We start from the raw sequence: 24,093 nt of genomic DNA on the forward strand, positions 1-24,093 counted from the left end.
AGACAAGGAGGAGAAATCCTTCTGCACTTTGTGGGAATCCCTGCCATCCAAGGGGGCTCCAAGCACCTTGGAGTCATTTGTCACTTGTGAAAATCTAGGTCATTTACTCCCCTCCTCCTGCTTTGCTTTTTTTCATGCTAAATATAGAATGTATTTTCTGGCTTCAGACTGAATAAAGTTGTTAATTACACTCTTTCCTAAAAACCTGCAATTGAAATTCACTTGGGGAGTCTCTGAAAGCTGGGAAAGGCTATTCTATTTTATAATATTCTTTTGACATGTCTTAGAGGAAAAAGGAAGAAAGCTCATTTGCTTTTAATTTCTCTGTTTTGAGGATAATATTTAACAGAAGTAAATCCCTTTAAGGGCTCAGCTATGCTCTTTGAAGCTAGAGGGAAAAATCCCATTGAGTTTCAGTGCAGGAGAACCAGCCAGATGCTTTGGAAAATTATGTTAAACAATCTGCAGTGTGTTAAGTGATGCTAGAAAATTAATTTGTGCCATCATGAACTGCCAATAGGTGAAAAAGATGGGAATCCTCAGTGTAGTAGGTAGGGTATAAAAATAACCAGGTTCTTTCAGGGTGTACCTCATCAATCATCTCCTGGTAAAGGGTCTGGAGCAATTCCATCCTGAGCTCCTGGTGCTGTAAAAGCCCAAAGGTGCTGGTGTGACCCACCTGCCTGCCAGGAGCTGGAACAGAGGGACTGACATGCTCTGCAGATGAAAAGGGCTGCCTGAGAGAGACCAAATTGTTATTAATGATGGAGCTATTAGAACAAGGGGTGTCTAATAGCAGAGTTAATTCCTTGTTCCTGTGCTTTTATCCTTGCAGTGCTGCGGGGCCATCACTGCCTCCCTGAACCACAGAGCTCCTCTGTTCACTCTGAGCACACCTGGCTCTGCCCAGCTGTTACAGAACTTGTTTTGAACATCCAAACCTGTTCCCAAGTTCCTCAGGCCTTGGAGGATCCCATCTGCAGCTGTCCCTGCTGGTGGCCAGAGGCACTGGGCACTTGTTGCTCTATCCCCAAGGGGAGAGCAGCTTCCAGGCTGGGGTTGTTGAGGGAAGAACTCCTTCATTTACAGCAGGGGTACAGCCTGCCCCAGCCATCCTCTGCTCATGGAGAGGGATGGGCATCTCCACAAGGCAGTGCAGCCTTGGACTGAGAGGGAGGAGAGGAGATGCCTCCTGGGCACGAGGGAGCCCGAACTGCTTTACCAGACACTTCATGTCTGCAGGTGGGTGGGATCATCCCAGGCCTTGGTCACCTGGTCCTTCAGGATGCAGAGGATTGAGAACTACAAAAGATGGACATTTCTCTAAGCTCCAAGGTGACAGCAGTGCAGAGAGAGAGGCAACAGCCTCAGTAAGGTCACTGCTGCTGCCCCACAGCAGTGGGGTCACTCCTGAGGAGTGAAGAGCAGTGGGGTCACTCCTGCAGAGCCCAGTGAGGTCACTCCTGCAGCGCCAGTGGGTCACTCCTGCTGCCTCAGTGGGGTCACTGCTGCAGCCCCACAGCAGTGGGGTCACTCCTGAGGAGTGAACAGCAGTGGGGTCACTCCTGCAGCCCCATTGAAGTCACTCCTGCAGCCCCATTGAGGTCACTCCTGCAGCCCTCCCTCTGCAAAGGGCCCAGATGGACTCAGGGGTTCAGCTCAGATATGAGGGAGGTTTAGACCAGGAGTTTGGGCAAGGACACAGCCAGCTCCCAGAGCACAGCCCCATTAAACCAGGCTGCAGAGGGTTCTGCAGCATAGAGGGGGCATCAAGAGGCACCTGGTTCTTGCCAAACCATCTCCCCATGCAATTCAAAGCCTGGAGCTCACACCTGGCCAAGGCCCCCGTGCTGTGCCTGTGCTGCTGGGCTGGGACATGAGGCTGGGGCGTTGGGCAGCAGCAGCAGGAGCTCAGCTCCCCAGGTGAGGCCGCATTACTGTTTAACTCTGGCAGCCCAGCTCCTCAGTGCCTCCCCATCCCTCCTGCAGCCCATTCCCCTGCCTTCCACATGCCCCGTGCAGATGAGGCCCAGCATTAATGAGCCATTGCATACAGATGAGCTGGCAGCCAGTGTGACCTGCCACAGCCACACATAAAAGCCAAGGAGGGCCTTGGGCTCTCTTCTCTTGATGCAGGAGCTGCTGGACCCAAGTTCTGTGGGAGTTCCCTGCTCTGGGGGACACAGGCAGCTCCTCTCCCATCTCCCTTCTGCACTGGCTGAGACACAAGGTAAGGGGCATATTCTACTGCTTCCCCACCATATTTCTCTAGACTGTCCCTTCTGTCTTCTTGCACAAATTTACCATGTCAGGACTACAGCAAGGGAACCAAAATTTTTTTTCTTTTTTTTGTATGGAATAGGATGTGTGGATTCTAGTCTGCCTTGTCACTGGCTCACCTCTCCTTGGGCAGCTCTTTGCCACTTCTCTGCCTCTGTTTCTGCTCCCACTAAGCAGCTACTGAGGAGAACACTGCCAAAAAAATCTCTGCATGTGCTGGAGTCCCCTCAGCCACCGAGTGCAGCTGATGGCAGCTCAGGCACTGCTCCTCTCTGGGAATGCTGAGTGCATTTCTGACAGTGCCACGAGGCTAGAGGGGCCTTCAGCCTCAGCTCTGTGAAAAACTGGGCTGGGATGAGCTCAGGGCATGTTAGATTTGTGTGAGAGCTGCCAGCACTGCTGTTTAACCCTGGGTTAGCAGCAGCCACCTGGGCTTCAGAGTGAAACTCCAGAGTAACCACAGGGCTAATTAAGTGTGTGTAAGTGGACAGTTAATGAGCATCAGCCCAGGGTTTCCGCAGCCCTACCTGAGCTGGGAGGTGTTTCAGTTCCCCAGAAGCAACAGCTCAGAGCACAAGTCCCCCCAGCTCAGCTGCAGAAGATGCTCAGAGCTCTAGGAACAAGGTTCTCAAAACTTCTAAAGTTAAAAAAAGTAACCACCCTTAAATTCTCTTCCATTTTGGGCATGACAACGTGTAGTGCATGGTTCACTTCCTTAATCTCACAGTCAATTGCTTTTCTCATCCCCTATAAACATCAGCAGGGAAAGAGAAAAATCTGCATATGTGTTAGTAATAAATTTAAAAATCAGGGCATACCACTTAAGGGTTGACTTGTCAGAAAATGGTAATTAAAAGTGTTCCAGCTGACAGTGCTGCTTTAATGAATTATTAGTAATGTTCTCAGAGAACATTTGATGAAAGACACTATAAGAGCTCTTGCTTAAACAAACCAATTTTCTGCACCATGCAACTTCAGTGCACGAGAGGGGAAAATCTCCCCTATAGAATCACAAAAATAACCAGGTAATGGTTTGAATGATCACAGAGGAACAAGTGGCCATTGCTACTCAGCCTTTATTTCCTATAGCACAGCCTTTTTCCATAGGTGCTTATCTGAGAGCTGCCACTCAGGAGTTAAACTCTGTCCCAAAAGCCCAAAGAGGTGCAGTGTGAGAACTTCTCACAGTTGCAGGTGTTCTCCATGCACAGAGCAGTGTCCTTGGGACAGGCACAGAGCCTTTGGCACAGGGAATGTCCCTGGGACAGGCACAGAGCCTTTGGTTGCATGTCCCTGGGACAGGCACAGAGCCTGTGGCACAGGGAATGTCCCTGGGACGGGCACAGAGCCTTTGGTTGCATGTCCCTGGGACAGGCACAGAGCCTGTGGCACAGGGAATGTCCCTGGGACGGGCACAGAGCCTTTGGTTGCATGTCCCTGGGATGGGCACGGAGCCTTTGGTTCCATGTCCCTGATCACAGCTGGGGCTGCTGGAGCCCTCCAGGCTCTGCCAGGCAGAGTCCAGGGGAGCTGGACAAAGCAGCACAGAGCACCTGAGTGAGGAGCTGGATGCAGAGGTCATGGAACTCCAAGGATGGGCTCTCTGAGTACCTCAGTCCATTGTCCAGTGGCTCTTTGTGCCTTTTACTGCTTGGCATCTGCTGCAGCTCCTGCAGGAGGTCCTTGCTTCCAGAGAGAGCCTAGACTGGCCAGAAGACATTGAGGGGAGAGCATGTGGAGACTTGGAAACACAGCCCTGCTTGTTGGGAGCATTGTGTGGAGTGGGGAAGGATGAGGGCAAAGGGCACTAAGCCTTAATCATGGATTTGTTCTTGGATGTGAAGGAACGGTGGGAGGTGGGGGAAGGAGACTCCCATACTTCATTTTCTTGCCATGGGGTTCTTGCTGGGTTTCAGCTCCATCCAGATTTGTTGTTTGTCCTCGACAGGAGAAATGTAAGAGTGCAGCTCTGGGAATTCACCTCTCTGGCAGAAGCCCTGTGGACCCAGCCCAGCACTGGTGAGCAGCACATCCAGGGGAACTGTGCGGTTATAGCAGGGGTGGTGGTGGGAAAGCCCTTCCCAAGAGGAGTTCAGAGCTCCAGAGGGCTGCTCTGGGCTCAGCAGCTCACCTCAGCCCCCTGTGACCAAGGCACATCCCCAAATCTTTGGATTAGAGCAGGAATGAGGGCAGTTTGACACAGGAGTTTCCCCTTCCCAGCCAGGCTGCCCCAGGAGTGCCCGCTGTGTGTGCCCTGGGCACACAGTCCCAAAGCTGCACCACACATCCTGCCTGGAGTGCAGCTCAGCCTGCCCACAGAGAAAAGGAGCTTTAGAGCTCAGTCCTGGGCTCTGGGTGCCCCATCAGGAGTCCTGTCCCCAGAGCAGGAGCTGGGAGCAGCCCGGGGCTGATGAGGGCTCACCCTCCCTGCTGAGCTTCCCTCAGGTAAGGGTCTGTTCCCTTCTTGCTTTGCCCAGGGTGGAGGTTTGAAATGGCTGGGGTTTGGTGAGGAGGAAAGCAGGGCAGGCACATGGGAACCTGTTTCCTCTGCAGCATTCCATGAGAAAGGCAAAGGACTTTAACAAACCCTCCCAGCCAGGGTGTGCTGTGGGCAGAGCTGTGCACAGGGGACCCCAGAACGGGTAACAAACTGCCAGGTACTGCTCAAAGCCTGGGAATGCCCATCCCGAAGGGAAAACCAGGCAGTTCTACAAATGTGCATCACAGGGCAGAGCTGCTGGGAGCTGAATGACCAGCCTGTGTGTGGAGGTTTGTTAATATCCAGAGAGTCCCTCTCACTTCTCTTTCTTGTTTAAATCTGGGGGCTGTGTCTAATCTTGTCACCCTGGGTGAGAGGAGACACCATGAAGAGCAGCTCCTCCAGCCTCAAATTTAAACTGAGCTCTGGTGCCTCTCTTAAACGAGCTGCCTGGGCTCTTCAAACGTTTGAAGGGGTAAAGTGAGGTGAGAGTAAATCCTTCATGGGTTTTACACCACTTTAGTAGAACTTTGGAAAGCTCAAATAACATCTGAGGTTTGCTGCATAATTGAATCCTACATAAAGTGGCACAACTGATACAAGATTTTTAAAAGCTCATTAATGGCTGGGGTCAGAGCTTCAGTTTTGGAAGTAATTTAGTTCCAGGTTCAACTTAGGTACTTAACAGAAGCAAAAACTTAAAATAGGAATCTTGGTACTAGAACTGCTTGTGTAGCTGACGATCTGGGGAAGTTTGAAACAATTCACTTTGAAATGCCTGTTTGTGAGAGCTGAGAGGAATTCTGAGGCACCAGAGTCATTTGAATGAGTTCCCTCAGGTTGGTGGAATGAATCACCACCACAGAAAATTCCATCCAGATTTAAGCTCCTAAATGAGTGGGAAGGATGTGAGATGCCTGGACAGGTTAAGCTGTTTTTCCCTGGAAATGAAACAGTAAAGGGAGTCCAAGAGGTCAACACTGCTCTCACTTTTCTGTCTCGTTCTGTCTGGAACATAAGGACCTCCTGCAGGAACTGCATTAGGTGCTGAAAAACAAGAGGCAGAAAGAGCCACTGGGCACTTGGTGATGGTGTAATTTAAATACAAAGCCTTGCACAGTGTGGGAGCTCATCATAAATCCAAACTTAAGACTTTAATTTGCAAAAGGATCTGCAAATCAGCTTTATATTTGTCCCCCTCCAAAAGCCATTGTATATTCCCCTCTGTTTCACTCCTTGCTGAGAATATTGAGATCTTATACTCTCAGAACTTTTTTCCCTTCACAGATAATAAACAGGTGCCTGCCAATATAGCAAAGGGGCATCTCTTGAGAGTCTCCTAAAATCTGTGCTCCATTCCAACTCTGACTACAGCAAGCTGATGCTGTTACCAGCCCACAGCTCCACACTCAAAACTTTGCAGTCACTGAATTTATCCCCCCAACCCCCTCCTTCCTCTTCCATCTTACGAGCAGATGGGGAAACAGACACAAAGAGGAGAATATTTGTCCCATAATACACAAAAAAAAGTGGGAAGTTGAGAACTCAGCTCAGCTGGACTCTGGGAATGCTTTATCACTTGACTGCACTTCCTAGGTCCTGCAGCCAAAAGCCATTTGATTAGAACAGATCAGTTGGGTTTTGGGTTAAGACAGAATCTGCTCCCTAAGTTTACTCCTTGCTGTGAAATAGCAAGGAATGAATGCACTGAATGCTGTTCTCTGACCTTGGTAATAAGTTGATTTAATTGGATTTGATTTTTCAAATGTAACATCTCAAGTCAGCCATAAAGTCTGGAATTAGCATAGCACATCTCGGCACAGGAGAGATTTTCAAGCGGCAGAAGGAGATGAAGTCCGTGCCCAATAAATTTCAAATTACACTGAGGATGAACTCAGCCATATGCATGTCAAACCCAAATTGGGCAGGCTCTGAGTGCAGCAGGCAGCACAGTTATTAATGGCTTACATTTGCTATTAGGAATGCAGAGTAGCTGCTTTGCACCCAGTTTGTTCTGACGTCTCCTCACATCAATGACCCATGTGATGGGTCAATAATTCACTCCTTGCACTCTGCAAGCCAAGAATGTCTTGCAAGTCAATTACACTCCTAGAAATAATTAGGAGCACAAAAGTAACTGGAGGATGGGGATAGAAAAAGCCTTGCTGGTGAAATATTGCAAATCCCAGGCAAAGCAGAGTGTTCCTGCCTTTAGATCTGCAGCTCGTGCTCCCCAGCACCTTCAAGGGCACTGAGCATGCCCTGACAGCAAGAAATGGCCTGAAAAGGGGCAATTTGCAGTGCCAGTATTTCAGGCAATAATCAGGTTCCCGTGTAACTAAAAGCTATTTTCTTTCTGCAGGAGATGTATGAAAAAGTAGGACATTAGGCAAATAGCTGCCTGCTGAGATCTGAGCCTCAAAATTGTTCCTGAAATTTGTTTAGCTTCCATGGCATTAAACTGTAATAAATCCCAGGAACATTTTAACCAATCTGCTGGGCACAAGCAGACTCTAATCCAGATGGACAAAATCTGCTTCATCAGACCCTGTATGAAAGAGCACAAAATGCCTTTACCAGCTCTGGGTTCAGCTGGGAAGTTCTGAAGCCAGGTTCTCCCATCCTAAGCCTTGGGCTGAGCCTAAAGGCCACAGCAGGGGCTGAGGCTGTGCTGTTCATCCCTGGGATTTGGGCTGTTATCCACACCTTGGGGAGGCAGCCAGGGAGAGCTGAGGGATGGAAATTGCTGAGGTGAGATTGGAATGGATGTTGTTGAAAATCTTGGGAATCAGGGGCAGGACAAAACCCATCAGTCCCAGTGTGGAGCAGCTGTGATGGGCAGGAATCCTCCTGGTGGCTGGGCTGGTTCAAGGTGGAGCATCAGCCTGCAGCAGCTCAGGAGAGCAGGGCCACGCAGCAAAAGGGGAGCAGGGAAAATCTCCAGGGAGTGCCTGATGTGCTTCAATGTCAGCTCAGCTTGTACCATGGGCAGCCAAAGGAATTCACAGGGCAGAAAACCTGTATTATCCAAAGGAAAAGTGCATCTGTGCAGGAATGCAACAAATCCTTTCCCTTCTGAGCAATTCTGTGGCATCACCAGAGGTTTCTTTGCTTTCTGGAGGTACAGGGAGAATTAAGAGGCTGCATTGTCCCCCCTGATTCTCCCATTCCCTGTGGTGCCACTGTGGCCCAGCTGACTTTGACTGCAGATATCAGGGAGGGCCTTCATGCTTCTGAGGTAAGAAGTGAGTTCAGAAGCTGAAGTCCAAAATGTCTATTAATGCAGAGCAAGTCTGGAGTGATGTTCCTTTCAACACATCTGCTGGGAAACTCCTGAATGAGAGGCAGGACACACTGAGAGGAGCCTGGCACATGAGCATGAAGCTCAGGGTCTGTCACTACTCCTGTCTGAGAGACACTGATCCCACACACAGAAATTCAGGAAACAAGGACAACTCAACTGCAAAACAAAGCCAGATCCAAGCAACAGCAGAGCCAGGGACAGACAGAACAGTAGCAGAAGAACTAAGAGTAGAAAAGCCCTGTGTAAATGATGTATTTGTGGGATTTACTTTGAAAGTGCTGTTATTTAAAGAAGGGGATGTGCAGTGCTAAGTCATGAGCACAGAACTCAGGCTGCAGTGCAGCCTTTAATCCCTGGCAGGTGAGACAGGCAGAGCTGGGAAATGCTTCACACACAGTGCAGTGCTGTGAATGATCCAAGGGAAGAGTTCCACACACACTTTGATCTTGAGAGAAAGCCTCCCTCACTTTGGTCTGTGTTTACATGAGGAAAGGGATAAAATGTGAAAGAACTGCCTTCTGTGGGAAACAAATCACAATAAATTCTATTTATAGCACAGCAGTGCTCCTGAAAAGTCCCAGAATCCCTGACAGTTGCCCAGGGATCCCTGCAGTTCCTACTGAAGCCACTGCAGTACTCTAAAGGGCAGGGCAGAGGTGCTCAGCACTAAAACAGCACCTGCTGAAACCCCAGCCTCAGCCCTAAAATAGCCTCAACTTGCATGTAAAGTAGAGAAATGATTGTGATTTCCTTTGCAGACAGGGACTAGGAGTTAGAGAGAGATGGAAACATGTGAGCACACAGAGTCAGGGCCCCAGCTCAGCACCTGCTGTTTCCAGGCCAGTGCATCCTGCCATGACCATCTCAGGGGCAGCTCCCACCCATCCCATCCTGCTGTACATCCCCAGGTCTTTCCTCTCCAACCCTGCTGTCTGGGAGCTGCTCAGGGGCTGCCATTCCCACTGGAAACCTGGCACAGCAGGCTTTGAGTCTGGCTGATCCAGAGCAGTGTGACAGGCCTCTGTGCCCTGCTCGGGCTCCTGGCACCCAGCCAGGCTGCACAGGGGGAGTTGGGAAACCAAAGTCACCTTGGTGAGCACCAAAGGCTGGAATTACAGCCTCAGGTGAGGACAGTGCTCTTCACATTCCATGAGAACATTCCCTGCCTGGCTGGGGTTTTCCCTGGCACTGTGAGCAGGGCAGAGGTGGCAGCAGAGCAGAGACCCCACTCACACCACCAGGGCTACCAGCAGCTCTTTGTACCCCAAAACCCCAGAGCGGCCCTTCCTGCTGCAGTCCCACACAGGACTGGGCTTTCTTTGCCCTTCCCTTGGCTCCCACCAAACCCTGCCCTGAGGATCAGTGTGGTGTGGCAGGGCCAGCCAGGCCCTTGGTGTGCTCTGAGTGCCCTTCCCACGTCCCTGCTCCAGAGCTGGAACTGCTCTCTGGGCCACCATGAGGGGACTCTGTCCCTCAGGATTTGCTGTGTGGTTTCTGTCCTTGTGCAGAGCCCACACAGAGGGCCTGCAATGCTCCCTGTGTGCCCTGGGGGAGCAAAGCCCTTTCCCCACCCTCTGAGGTGACCCAGAGGGGCTTCAATGCTCCCTGTGTGCCCTGAGGGAGCAGAGCCCTTTCCCCACCCTCTGAGGTGACCCAGAGGGGCTTCATTGCTCCCTGTGTACCCTGGGGGAGCAGAGCCCTTTCTCCAGCCTCTGAGGTGACCCAGAGGGGCTTCAATGCTCTCCTGTGCTCTTTCCCCACCTCTGAGGTGACCAGTGCTGAGTTCTCTGCCCCCACCCCGGCACTGGGGCCTGGCTGAGCCAGCAGCACAGCAGTATCTGATAAACCCACAGCACTTTGGGAAGGAAGCCTGGATGGGGGCAGAGCTTTCATCAGAGAAATCCTCCAGCACTTTGGGAAGGAAGCCTGGATGGGGGCAGAGCTTTCACTTGCCAGGCAGTGCTGGGTGCTGAGCGATCTGAGGGCAGAGCAGGGTCAGCCCTGGCCCTGCTCACAGGTGCCTCTGCCTTGGCAGTCTGTCCCTGCTGTGTCCCCAGCCCCAGCTGCCTCTGGGCTCTGCAGCAGCTGTGACTGACGCCTGACATTGCCAGCCTGCAGAAACACCACGGGAGTTAATGATTCAACACTTAAGTGCTCAGCAAAGAACACCAGCATGGGCAATGTGCACAACTGGCTCACATGACTCTGCCCCTTTCCCCTGTGGCTTTTTGGGGGTGTTTGTGCAGCATTTGCCTTCCAGCCTCGCTGCTGAGGGTTCACTGCATTCAGATCAATCCCACATGTCCAGGTGAGAGCCCATTTCCATCTGCCCTTCTCGCACACTCACGGGGCAGTGCCTTTGTCTGGCAACACAGAGCAGGAGCACACAAAACCTGCCTTTCTCCATGAAACATTTCAGCTAAAAGCAAAAGCCTTTATGTTCAGGCTCCTCAGCCCATCAAAATCAATTGTCTTAAAGTAGAACAGAAATCTAGTGCAATATTGAGGGTGAGTGAAATCCCTTTTTATTTCTTTCTCGTGCAACCACAACATGTCACACTCAAGCGTACTGCAATGAGAATTATTTATGGGGATTTTTTTGCCAAATTAAAAATCCCAAAAGATAGAATTTGCTTGAGAAATTCTTTATTCTAAACAGCAATTTCCTACTAAAACCTGAGTATTTTCAGTGGAAACCTTTTTGTCTGAAAATAGAAATGAGAAATACTGCTGGAGAAACAGCTCAGCTCCCAGTTTTGTGTGTGCAGAGGCAACATCCCAGTGTGGCTGCACCTGAGCTGGTGCCTGGGAACTCCCTGTCCCAGCAGAAGGAGCAGCAGGAGGCTCAGGCCAGCCATGGAAACAACCTGGCACTGCAAAAATACCCAATTCTGATGTTTGCCCTGGTGCCTGGGAAGGGATTGTTGCTGAATGCTGGCAGATGGTTTTGTGCAGCCAGAGGGGTTTCTAAGGGCCAGGACAGGAGGAAATTCTGCTTCTGCTCCTCTCCCAAACCCTTCCCAGGTTTGTGTATGGGATGTGTCCTTTGCTCTCAGTCTGCTGGAGCCTTTAGCTCTCCCCCAGCAAATGCAGCCCTGGATTAATTTCTGTGCAACACTAATTACAGAATTGTTAATTGCTAACAGTGACGGTAATGTCTTTATTGCTGTAAATCCTTTATTTATACATCTGAGGTAAATATTTTAACCTTTGAGGACCCCAAACACTCCTAAGCTTTCAGAAAACAAGATTTGCTTGAGTCCCCAGTGCTGCAGTGCCTGTTCTTTCATTTATTCACTGCCCTGTGTTCCCATGAGGGAATTATTTCTTCCCTTCAGATCTGGGGGGGTGGAACTGCAGCCCCTCCTTTCAAACCATGTGTACAGGCCACAGCATGGGTGGAATTAGTGACTGTTTGTTATCACAGAAATATGATGGAAGTGGCTCCAAGGGGCACCCAAGTCACACTGGGGCTGCTCAGCAGCAGCACATCAGCCCCAAACCCTACAGAACAGGTGCCAGGCTCAGTGAGAAGGTCTCATGTAAGGCAGAGGGGCAGAGCCCCCTGGCAGGGCAGGGCAGGGCAGGGCAGGGCAGGGCAGGGCAGGGCAGCATTTCTGGGGTGCCTGAGTCCCCTGAGGAACCAACTGCTCCTGTGGAGTCCCTGCATCCCACAGGTGTCAGAGCTGGCAGGGTTCTGCTCCACAGAGTCAGGCCATGAGCAGGGGAAGGGAGGGGACAGTCCATGATGGCCCTGCTGGCCTGGCTGGGCCAGTCCTGCTTCCTGCAGCTCTGAGACCTCTCCCTTCTCCCTCCTCACACAGAGCTGTGTGCTCCCACAGAAATCTGGGCTGGGACACGCCTCTTCCAAGGATATTCCATTTTCCCAGGGGATATTATGGATTATGCCCCCAGGTGTCCCCCTGCCTGTCCTGATGGAAAAGGGCAGCCCAGAGAGCTCACAGTAATTCTGTTCAGTGGGAGAGAGGGCAAGGCAGGGGGTAAGATCCTGTGGGGCATCCACTTGAAATTCCACTTGGGCTTTAGGCAAATGCAGTCACTGGGCTGGAGCTGTGACAAGGCTCCAGCTTAGCTCTGAGCCGGATGGAAGGATCACATTTCCCACATGGAGCTGGCATGTCAGGCGACACTCTGAGGCACAGCCACACTGCTCAGAGCTCCAACTGCTGCCAAGGATAAATATTCCATGGTGGCACTGCCAGGGCCAAGAAGGAACCTTGCCAGTGCCAGCAGGTCTGGTCCCTTGGCAGATGTGTCCCTCAGGATGCTCAGAGGATGGTTCCAATCAGGTTCTCTACAGACAGACCCCAAGGCCAACTGGCTGCTGCAGGCACCTTAGATTTTCTTCCACTCCCAATTGATTCAGCTTTCTGTGGCAGTCCTTTATTCTGATTTTGATATAAGCAACAAGACAGAATGGTGCAACTGCTATCCCATCCCAGCAGGCCCATTCCTGGTGTATCCCATCCCAATAGCCCCAATCCTGCTCCATCCCATCCCAACAGGCCCATTCCTTCTCCCCATCCCATCCCATCCCATCCCATCCCATCCCATCCCATCCCATCCCATCCCGTCCCATCCCGCCCCATCCTGCCCCATTCCTGCCCTGCCCAGGGCAGCTGGCACAGGGCAGAGGAGCTCTCCTCCCCAAAGGGCTCAGCAGTGGAGCAGCCAGCAGATAACACCATCAGAGTAAGTGTTAGAGTTTGCTATTCTAATAAAAAAGGATTTGATAAGGTATTAGGAATTGGATATTTCACGTACTTTGTTCAGAGAAAGTTCAACAAAAAGAAAAACACAGAAAGGACTGAAAGAAGATCTGAGTTTTGCAAAGAACTGAACAGGACTGAAGAAAAAAAAATAATCCTTTAACTCTGTATCCCCTTTCTTCTAGCTAAGCTGCTTAGAACTTCCTCTGAATCCCTAACAAAGATGTTTCCAGGCAGGCTGCGGGCTCAGGAGCTGCTCTGTCTCCCCCTAATGATCCCTGGTGCCAGCCTGGCTCCATCACCCTCTGCTGCAGGGAGGGAAGGAGTCTGGAGCCACAGACACCAAACTGAGGGACAGAGCAGGAGATGGAACCTTGCTCTTATCAGGCCCCCATCAAACATTCAACACCTTTTCCTTCCTCCCCCCTCTGATCTCCTCAAGGGCTGCACGTGGCTGGGATTAAAGCCAATTCCCTGCACTAAAACTTACCCAAGGAACAATTGAATGTCGTTATCCCCCATGTCCATACTTTTCAGAACAGACCAGCTGAAAGGAAGCAAGGGCAAAGAGAAGCACTCAGTAACATTCCTGAGGGAGCAGAGGAGCTCCAGCTGCTCAGACCTGCCAGGGTTGGTGTCACCCACCTGCAGGGCTGCAGAGAGCAGGCAGAAATACAGGGAACAGCTCAGATATTTGGGGTGGAGGTACTGCTGGAGTGCTGGGAAAGCTGAGAATGGAAACATGGAACTTTTTCCTTCCTCTGGTGATCACTGGGAAACCCAAGACTGGGCCAGGGAAGTGGAACCTCCTTGTTTCCACAACTAACCTTGACAGGTCGTGTTTGTTCCTGGGGTTTTTATTGGTGAATGTGCCCCTGTTGGGGAACTGAGCAGGGCACCCTCTGTAAACACTCCATGCCTGGGGACAGCAGCATTCCCTGAGTCCCACAACACAGCATTCCACACAGACAGCACTGCCCTGTTTACTTGGGCCCAACAGGAAACATATCCTGGTAAACATTAGCTAGCAGGTAGTCAGGCACCTTTGCTGATTTGAATTAACAGGCTTTTAATTGCTGTATTATATAACTTTATATAATCTCCTCCAGACAGTTGGTGATATGCTCACAGCATGCTTATCCAGGAGGGAATTTTTCTCCTGCTGAAGCAAATCAACACATTTCAGCTGTGTGTGGGGGCAAAGGATTTGTTGAAAGGAGAATTCCTTTGTCGACTTGCCTGAAGAGAGGTGTAATTCTTCTGCCTCTTTGATCTGCTCCAGGGTAGCTTAAGTGGGGCTTGTAAAGGAGCCTCAGAAGGGGCCATGGATAATTTAAAGAGGCAGGAGAAGAATGGTGGAGTTGGGGACCTGTTTTCAAGGATCCAGGCTGAGCATCTTGTTCTCAGCTCTTCTGTGGCTGTTATCTGTTCAGCTGCATGTCCAGATCCTCACCCAAATTCCAGGAGGTGTCAGTGGAGGCTGGATCAGAGCTGTGACAGTAATTTGTCATCACCCCTGCTGTGAGGACATGGGCAGATCAGAAACCAGAATCCCTGCAGATTTCTCCCCTGCACACCCATTCCCTGAGGTCAGGAGCCCTCTATGCCTAAGGAGTGCAAGTGCAGCTCATTATGTACAAGGTGAGGCATCCCAGAATTTCACCCTGCCATTCTGGTAAAGCCAATGTTCACATTCGTGCAGAAAATGAACACAAGGGCCAGCTGAAGTTGGGTGCTTTTGCACAGTAAGCCTAAACCCTGGAAAATTTCTTGGACTAATGTGTTGCACAGGAATCTTTTATTTCTGTTCAAAATATGCATTAACATGGACATATTAAAAATGCATCAGGAAAATAAAACTTGAGAAATGCTCAGGAAAGTGTGACCTCATTCCCCTTTCCTTGAATACAGGCTTAAAGTTTAACCTCTGTCAGCTCCATATGCAACCAATAAATTCAACAGCAAAAGGGTGAAAAGGTACAGTACAAAGTGACCTTCATTTCTTTCTTTTATTGAGCAGGGGAGGAAGGTGATTCAGTCCAAGTGCAGAAAGAAGGCAGCTGTAAGAGACATAGAAATGAGCTTATTCTTAGGGCTGCTGATACTAACAAGGACATTAAATAATAGAATTACTTCTGACTGTACAAAATGCAATTATTTTGTACTTAGACTCCGTCCTTGATCATTTAATATTTTCTCTTTGCTCCTGATTGACCCCTGTGAAGGTGTTTTCTGGTGCCTGTAACTGGGTCCAGTGGGAGGATTTCTGCTTTAGCCAGCTGAGACATCAGGCAGCTTCTCTAAGTTAATATTGCAGGGTAAAGGGACCTTGCCAAGCAGCAATTCTTGACTTCATAAAGCTGTTGTGGTGGCAAGGGGACCCTCAGAGGGGGCACTTGGAGTCCCTGTGTCAGCTGTACAACTGGCACACAGTTTAAATAGCTGCATTTAAATGAGACAAATTTCACAAGAAACTCCCTCCAGTGTCTAACAACTCACTTGGGATTATCCTCATTTTGGATACATGAAATTAGAGTTTAGGAGAGGTAAACAGCTCTTGCCACAAATACTTAAGCATGTGAAATCAAGCAGAACTTGGGCAGTGCACTTGCCATCAATTTGAGCCCAAGCATTTTGTTGCTGACCAAAAGGAAGCCTGGGTGGGCTGGTGATAGGAGGCAGGGTTTGAGATAAGGGTGTAGCATCTTTAGCTTGCTCTAAAAATGTCATCCCTAAGGCTTGTTTTACTGTCCCTCCCTATTGGGAAGGTAAAGTAACAACAGAAACACAAAGCCCTCAACATCTCCTCGTTCCAGGTGCACTTGCAGCTCTCCCAAAGGAAGCATCCCCTGGCAGCTGCAGGAACCCAAACCCTCACTCTGTGTGGCTGGGGATTCTCCTCCTCAGACACCCAGCAGGCCCAGAACAGCCCTGTGTGAGTCAGCACTGGGAATATTTTCCCCTCAAGTTCTTTCTTTGTGTGGAAGCTGCAGCATTTTGCCCCAGGACACATGATCACAGCACACAGCTCATTCAGGCACTCAGAAGGATTTTGTTCAACAAAAGCAAGAGAAAAAGGCGCACATGGGTCCAGGGCAGGCTCACTGTGCACTAATCCAACATCCTCTCTGGCAATCAAACACATTTTATGCTTCAAGGGTGATAAACTCAGAAATCAATCATTTCTGAGAACACTCCTAAGTTTTGGGTCAAAATCAGGCCCTAGGATGGCCCAGGAACACCCCAGGCAGTGTCTGGCTCTGCAGTGCATCAGCCTCTCCCCACATCTGTGTGTCTGAGGAGCTCCAACACTGGAATTTTTCAGACGTAGGGTGATCCAAATTCCAGTCTGAACACATCTGTAGCATTTTCTCCATCAATGACTCTTATTCCCTGGGCCTCTTGTTAACATGGTTAGACATACAGGACAAAATAAGAGGGACAGAGAGATACACTTTCCTTTAAAGCATCAGGTTCAGAAATCCATTCTTAGTCTTAGCATCACCTTTGTGGTGATCAAACACCCAAATTCTCTTGCTGGAGTTTCATATTTTCTTTTGTTCTCACCGAATAATCCTCTTTGAGATGCTTGTTTGATTCCAGGGTCTGAATTTCACACCTCCAAACCCATCTCTAAGAATGCTAAAAATAACTGTTTGTCTGCCTTAATTATGCCTTCTGCATCTGCTCCCTTTGTCCCTAAATTTCCTATCCACATTTCATCCAGGGTCTCCTAATGTCAAGATACACAGAAAACTGCATCAACAGACCAGGATTCATCTCCTGAAAGGCAGAGAGGTCTCCAAACCCAGCAGTTTTCCCCACACATGCCCATGATGGAGTTATAGCTGCTCCAGGCTTCACTTACACAACCAAGCACAGGACAATCTTAACACTTGACTGCTCAGAGTTTATTGAGCAAGCCTAAATGATTGGGTTTTGCTGGAATGCTCCTTAGGCAAGGAACTCTTGAGTTTCCTCCCCAGCTCACTGGAACTCTTCCCCACCAACTGCGGGGAAATATGCAAATTATATAACTTTGATCTAATCAAGGGCCTGTGTCAGAGTTTCCCCTGGCTGCAGGCAGAGGTTAAACCCTCCTGGTGGTTGTTTCTCGCCCTGCAGAGCCCTGTCAGCAGCAGTTGGGGATGTTCAGCTACCTCCGGGAGCGCTTCAGCAGCCGCCTCCGGGAGCGCAGCCGGCGTCGCGCCAGGCTCGTCTCCAAGGATGGCAGGTGCAACATCGAGTTTGGCAACGTGGAGCAGTCCAGGTTTGTCTTCCTGATCGACATATGGACAACCATCCTGGACCTCAGGTGGAGGTACAAGATGACCATCTTCATCTCGGCCTTCCTGGGCAGCTGGTTCCTGTTTGGGCTGCTCTGGTACGTCGTGGCCTACATCCACAAAGACCTGCCGGAGTTCAACCCCTCCATTAACCACACCCCCTGCGTGGAGAACATCAACGGCCTCACCTCAGCCTTCCTCTTCTCCCTGGAGACCCAGGTGACCATCGGGTATGGCTTCAGGTGTGTCACGGAGCAGTGTGCCACTGCCATCTTCCTGCTCATCTTCCAGTCCATCCTGGGTGTCATCATCAACTCCTTCATGTGTGGGGCCATCCTGGCCAAGATCTCCAGGTCCAAAAACCGGGCCAAGACCATCACGTTCAGCAAGAACGCTGTCATCAGCAAGCGTGGGGGGAAGCTCTGCCTCCTGATCCGCGTGGCCAACCTCCGCAAGAGCCTGCTGATCGGGAGCCACATCTATGGGAAGCTGCTGAGGACCACCATCACCCCCGAGGGGGAGACCATCATCCTGGACCAGGTCAACATTGAGTTTGTGGTGGATGCTGGCAACGAGAATCTCTTCTTCATCTCGCCCCTCACCATTTACCACATCATAGACAAGAACAGCCCCTTCTTCCACATGGCAGCAGAAACCCTCCTGCAGCAGGACTTTGAGCTGGTGGTGTTCTTGGATGGCACCGTGGAGGCCACCAGTGCCACCTGCCAGGTGAGGACGTCCTACATCCCCGAGGAGGTGCTCTGGGGGTACCGCTTCGCTCCCATCGTGTCCAAGACCAAAGAAGGGAAATACAGAGTGGACTTCCAGAACTTCAGCAAGACAGTGGCCGTGGAGACTCCCCACTGTGCCTTCTGCCTCTACAATGAGAAGGAAGCCAAAGCCAAAGAGAAGAAAGGTTATGACAATCCTGGCTTTGTCTTGTCTGAAGTCAACGAAACCAGCGACACAAAAATGTAGTGCCAGGTGTTCGTGGGGCTGAGTTTTCAGAGAGAATTCAGTCTTGAGAGGATTAATAAATAATCAGTAAAACAAAACAGAAAGGCAGGTTTGGGTTTGCTCTAACCCAGCATTTGTTTCCTCAAAAGCCTCCAATCAAAGAGGAGCAGCATACCAGTGATCACTATTTAACTACACTATATATATTTCATAGAATTTATATTTTTATATCCATGGGACATTTAATGAAGCTGCTATGTTGGAGTGTCCAACTCATTGAAGTTTTCAGAGGTGTGCAAAGGTGTTTAAAAGCCTGAAAAGATGGAAAGAAATTTTAGGACAATTAAGATACACAGCTGCTGGAAGGAGAATGTGAAAAGGTGAAACAGAAGGCTTTAAAGAAACCTAAAGGACTTAGGAGCCAAAACCTCAAAAAATTTTCTGGTTGCCAAAGTCCTCTATGAAAACAGAGTCTCTGGCTCTGGAACTTGAGCACCTTGGAATGTTCTGGAACAATTCCTTCCCTCTTTCTTTGGACTGGTACAGCTGCAGGACAGAGCAGTAAGGGATGGGACAAGCCTAGGAAATAGAGAAGGCAGAGCTTGGGCCAAGCTGCTGCATCTCCAACTCCAAAATGTGACTTCTCCCCTCTGAAAGCCTTTGACTCCTTTCAGGCAAAAAGCCAAATGGAAATGATAACTGAAAACCCAAGCAGAAGCAGACACCCACTCTGGGACAAAAGGAATTTTGCAGCTTATTCCCAGCTGTCCCAGCCTTCAGCTGCTCTTCACTGCCCCAGGAGCTGCCTGGATGGGGAATAGGGAACCATTCGAAGACAACTCTCCAGAAAGGTGGGGAGATGGAGAACACATTCATTCCTTCACACCTGGCAATAAGCCCTCCAGTGGGAGAGGAAATTCCCACCTCTGGATGTATCCTTCCAAAAAATCCCCAATGCAAACAGAGATTATCTTCCCCTTTGAAGGACAAAGGTCCTGTTCAAACAAAAACAGAGCCCAGGAGCCTCCTACCAACATTTGACTTTAGATTTGGTTCCAAACTGTTCATCCCCCCACAACCAAATGTGCATCCCTACAGGAAACAACTCCTGCTCAGTGGCAGCTGAGGAGTGCTGAACATTTTCTGGGGCTGATTTTTGACATAAATGCAACAAGAAGCTTCAACACCTTTTTAGTGAATTTCTACTTCCTCACAGTCAGGGCTTTTCACCCCAATTCATTGTTACTGAGAGTCCTAGTGGCAGACCAAAGAGATTTTGGGAACTCTTCCCAGTGATGTTACTCAACTCATCAATTTTCAATGCTGTGGTAAAATGGAAATCCTGTTAAAAGCTGCTGGACTAAGTGGTTTTAAAAGAAGGGGAGAATTCAGCAGGTCAGATGATGACAAGAGAAAGCTATGCTGCCAATGAGCACAGTGTGAGTATGGAAATCAAACTCTGGGAACCAGGAGTGTTCAGGTCCTGGTGCCAGTGTAGTGTGAGCTCCTCTCTTGGCTCAGAACAAATCACTCTGCTCTGTATCTCCAATTGCCATCTGTACCACGGGACACAAACACTGACATTGTACAGATACAGCAATGGTATGAACAGTTATGTCACTAAAGCACTTTAAAAGCCAATTCTCAGCTGTGTCACTCTTTCCTCTGTGCACCACTGTCACACCCTTCTCCACTCTGGTGGAAAGGTCAGCACACAAAGTTCTGCTCTCACCACACATCAGAGCTACCAACAGTGGCTGCACCAGGGCCAAAACTGAGCATGGAGAACAGGAGTGAGACCTTTGAGGTAACTCACAGATACTGCCTGATATTCTCATTGTGCTGCACTGCAACTTTGCAAACCAACAGGGTAAAAAATATTCTACAATCCAAATCACCACAGCACCTTAGTGCCCCTCATATAATCAGCCTGGAAGGGCAGTTTTGATCCCCCAGAACAAACATCTAGAAATCAGTGGTCATGTACAGAAATCTCAGAGGGAGCAGGGAAGTGAAATGATGTGTCCAGAGTCCCAGAGTGGTCTGAACCAAAAGGCAGCTCCATCCTTCCAGAGCTGCTGCTGCATTTCCTCCCAGGGCTTCCTGTGCAGTTCGCTGGGTGCAATGTCTCCAGAAAGTGGCACTTCACGGCTCAAGGCTCATAACCCTCTTACCCCTGGGAGAGGAGATGCATCAAGATGCCTTTAATAGAAGCAGAAAAAGTGTCCCCACTGGACAAAAACAGCAAATCCATTTGAAAGGTCAAACCCAGCTGTGCAATGAGGAGTCAGGGAAAATTCCCATTTAAGTACTGGTTTGGAATGTTAGTGCTAGTGGGGAAAAGAAATCAAATGCTCTGCATGCCTGCCCAAGAGGTGGTGCACACCTCCAAAGCCTGGAGGGTCCCTAAACAATGCGCTTCAGGTACTGCCCCTGGAAAGGCTCCTCAAAATCCTAAACCTCAATGTTCTTCTGACCTGTGATGGAACCTTTTGCTCTGTCCCTGCAGTGTGAGCATGAGGAGGTGTTGCTCCATTTCTAGAAGCATGGAGTGCTCCCACAGCTCAAAGAGAAAACACCTGATTCCCTGTGGGGTGGTTGGTTACCTGTGCTGAGAAAACACCTGATCCCCTGTGGGGTGTTACCTGTGCTGATATCTGACCCCCACCTGATCCCCTGTGGGGTGTTACCTGTGCTAATATCTGACCCCCACCTGGTCCCCTGTGGGGTGTTACCTGTGCTAATATCTGACCCCCACCTGATCCCCTGTGGGGTGGCTGCCCGTGCTCCCTGTGCTGACAGCCCCACCTGCCTTGGAGCCCGCAGCACAGGGAGCTGCACCAGGGCAAGGGTGATTGTTCTTTTGTGTATTTTTGTGTCACTGGAAGGGATCCAGGAGCAGAGGAGATTCGAGGGGATGGATCCAAAGCTGACAGAGCTGTCAGGCTCCCTTGGAGCGGGATGATGCTGGGAGCTGGCTGGGAATCCCAGAGTCAGCCTCCCGTGGTTGTCACCCCAGGAAGGCCTGGCAGCCCCACAGCAGCAGCAGCAGCAGATAGAGCTGAGGCTGAGCCCAGCAGCAGCACAACAATGAGTGGAATTTCCTCTGGCTGTCCAGGGAGAGCAGTTTGTCACCCTGCAGATAAAGGCCTGGTCAGGAAGGAGGTTATCGGGGACAGGCCCCTCAGGACACGCTCCAGAGAAAAGCTATTTTGGGGGCTGTCACCCCTGCTGCCATTTAAAGAAAGTTCAGTTAAGAGGATGAAAATAAACTTAATCTTGCTGAGCAGAAGTGGCTGGAGGGAACCACAGAGCTGATACTGGGAGACAAAGGCCGGGCTCTTCACCCTGGCAGGGCTTCATTCCCCCAGCTCTGCCCAGGTCCTGCTCCCTCGGGTGCCCTCCTGCCTTTGGGGCTCCCCATGGAGCTGACAGCCTGCTCCATACCCTGCAAAGGCCTCAGGAGAAAGGCCTGCCCTTCAGGGCAACAAACCACACCATTCCTGCTGGATTAAGGCTTGAAGGATTTCACTGGGAAAGCCAAGCAGCCAGGCTTGGGAATAATGTGTCTGCACTAAATTTAATTTATCTTCTCATTTCACAAACAACATGTTTCTTCTACTGTATTTATTTTAAACACTCATTCAAGCTGTGCATAATATTTCAGTCATTTTGAAATAGATTTACCCTCCTGCTGGCAAATGAATAAGGCATCCTGCTGACTGCTGGAGAAAGGGCCATGAATTAAAATAACTGCTTTTGGTAAACTGACATGTGCTGGTTTGCTGTCTGTCTGCACACATGCTCTGGGATTTAGCACCTCTAAATAATAATAACAACAATAATAACAATAAAAGCCCCTGGCACACTGTTCAGATGCTCCCACTGACTTGCACTGCTGGATTGTGGCAGGCACTGCTCACAGGCTGCCACAGAATGCCTGCATAGCTCCTGCCTGGACACAATTCCCTGAAACTCTGCTGCTCACCCCAAACCAGCCAGCAGGAAGCAAGGACACCAGTGGTGGCAGCCGAAGTGTCCCTTCCCCTTCCCCCTCCCAGGCAAACCCTTGGGAATTCTGCTGGGAGCAGCCAGGATCCCCTGCCTTGGTCCATGGTCGTGGTGCTGACCAGCTCCTGCTCCCCACAGGGGCAGAGAGAAAACAGCACCAGGCCAGGAATGTGAGCAGAGAGGGAAAATGTGCAAGTTCCTAAAACCTCTGGTGAATTCTCCTGCTGCAGCCTGGGGAACCTCTGACAGCACCAGCACTGGCCCTAAATCACATTTAACCCTGTGACAGCATCAGTGGAGCAGGGGTGAGGAAGGCTGAAGCTCTCTCCATGGAAGCTCAAACAGACACAAAAGATAATTCCTGAAGCCAGGCTGACATTCCTGTGGTGGAAACATCTGCCTGGGGACACTTTCACTTGAACAAACTCAGTGCTGCACATAAATTCATAAATTCTGCCTGCTCAGGGGAGGTGGATGAGCGAGGGGAGGCTGGAGATGGGACAGACTAACTTGGTGTCTCCTTTTTTTACACCGCTGGCCAAATTTAAGCAAAAAAAGCATTAAAGCCTCACTCTCCTGGGCAACCACATCCCAAGCAGCTGTGCAAAATCACCAGGTTCATTTTTTGTGACAGCCCAGCGTGGAGACAGGTTGGGATGCTGGGGAGCACAGGGATGTTGGGAGCACAGGGGTGTTGGGGAGCACAGGGATGTTGGGAGCACAGGTGTCACTCGTGTGCTGGGGCCGGGGCAGGAACAGGCGAGAGGCAGGATGGTAGAAAAGGCAAAGAAGGCTTTATTCAGAAGAACCACAGTTTTTATAGAGTGGTATGATAGATTCTATTCTATTGGCTAACTAACAGAAACATCTTTCTCACGCACTGTCCTTGAGAGGAACAGAAAAATAAAGTAGAAAAACAGCACCTGCAAATTGTTTATAGTCAACAAGTTATCACATCTTTCCAGCTCTCTATATCTTCTCACAAGCTGCTGTGAGAAACGCTTGCTGTTTCTCTCTGTCCCATGGCATCCACACACAGGGATGTTGGGAGCACAGGGATGATGGGGAGCACAGGGGTGCTGGGGAGCACATGGACGCTGGGGACCTTTGGGGATGCTGGGAGCACAGGCATGTTGGGGAGTACAGAGATTATGGGGATTATCAGGGATGCTGGGAGCACAGACATTCTAGGGAGCACAGGGATGTTGGGAGCACAGGAGTGTTGGGGAGCACAGGGATTCTGGGGAGCACGGGGATGCTGGGAACCATCGGGGATGCTGGGGAGCATGGGGATGCTGGGAACCATCGGGGATGCTGGGGAGCATGGGGATGTTGGGAGCACAGGGATGTTGGGAGCACAGGGGATATTGGGGAGCACAGGGATCTTGAGGAGCATAGGGATGTTGGGAGCACAGGGGATATTGGGGAGCACAGGGATATTGGGGGCACAGGGATGTTGGGGAGTACAGAGATTATGGGGATTATCAGGGATGCTGGGAGCACAGGGATGTTGGGAGCACAGGAGTGTTGGGGAGCACAGGGATTCTGGGGAGCACGGGGATGCTGGGAACCATCGGGGATGCTGGGGAGCATGGGGATGTTGGGGAGCACAGGGATGTTGGGAGCACAGGGGATATTGGGGAGCACAGGGATCTTGAGGAGCATAGGGATGTTGGGAGCACAGGGGATATTGGGGAGCACAGGGGTATTGGGAGCACAGGGATGTTGGGGAGTACAGAGATTATGGGGATTATCAGGGATGCTGGGAGCACAGGGATGTTGGGAGCACAAGGATGATGGGGACTATCAGGGACGTTGGGGTGCCCAGCGATTCTGGGGAGCACAGGGGTGCTGGGGACCATGAGGGATGCTGGGGAGCACAGGGATGTTGGGGAGCATCGAGGATGCTGGGGAGCACAGGGAATATTGCGGAGCATAGGCATGCTGGGGAAACTGGGGATGCTGGGACCATCGTGGATGTTGGGGAACACAGGGATATTGGGGAGCACAGGGATGATGGGGACTGTCAGGGATGTTGGGGAGCCC

General features: G+C 50.3%; 1 protein-coding gene across 1 annotated transcript; it reads left to right on the forward strand.

Moving 5' to 3' along the window:
• Nucleotides 1-2,141: 2,141 nt before the first annotated feature.
• Nucleotides 2,142-21,807, forward strand: KCNJ1 (potassium inwardly rectifying channel subfamily J member 1). The gene is made up of 3 exons (XM_059488496.1): nt 2,142-2,230; nt 4,229-4,299; nt 16,919-21,807. Exon 3 carries the CDS (start codon nt 16,942-16,944, stop codon nt 18,055-18,057), a length of 1,116 nt encoding a protein of 371 aa, XP_059344479.1. The 5' UTR covers nt 2,142-2,230; nt 4,229-4,299; nt 16,919-16,941; the 3' UTR covers nt 18,058-21,807.
• The last annotated feature ends 2,286 nt before the right edge of the window (nt 21,808-24,093 follow it).

Source organism: Ammospiza nelsoni, chromosome 24 (genome assembly GCF_027579445.1).
Source record: "Ammospiza nelsoni isolate bAmmNel1 chromosome 24, bAmmNel1.pri, whole genome shotgun sequence".
Classification (NCBI taxonomy): domain Eukaryota; kingdom Metazoa; phylum Chordata; class Aves; order Passeriformes; family Passerellidae; genus Ammospiza; species Ammospiza nelsoni.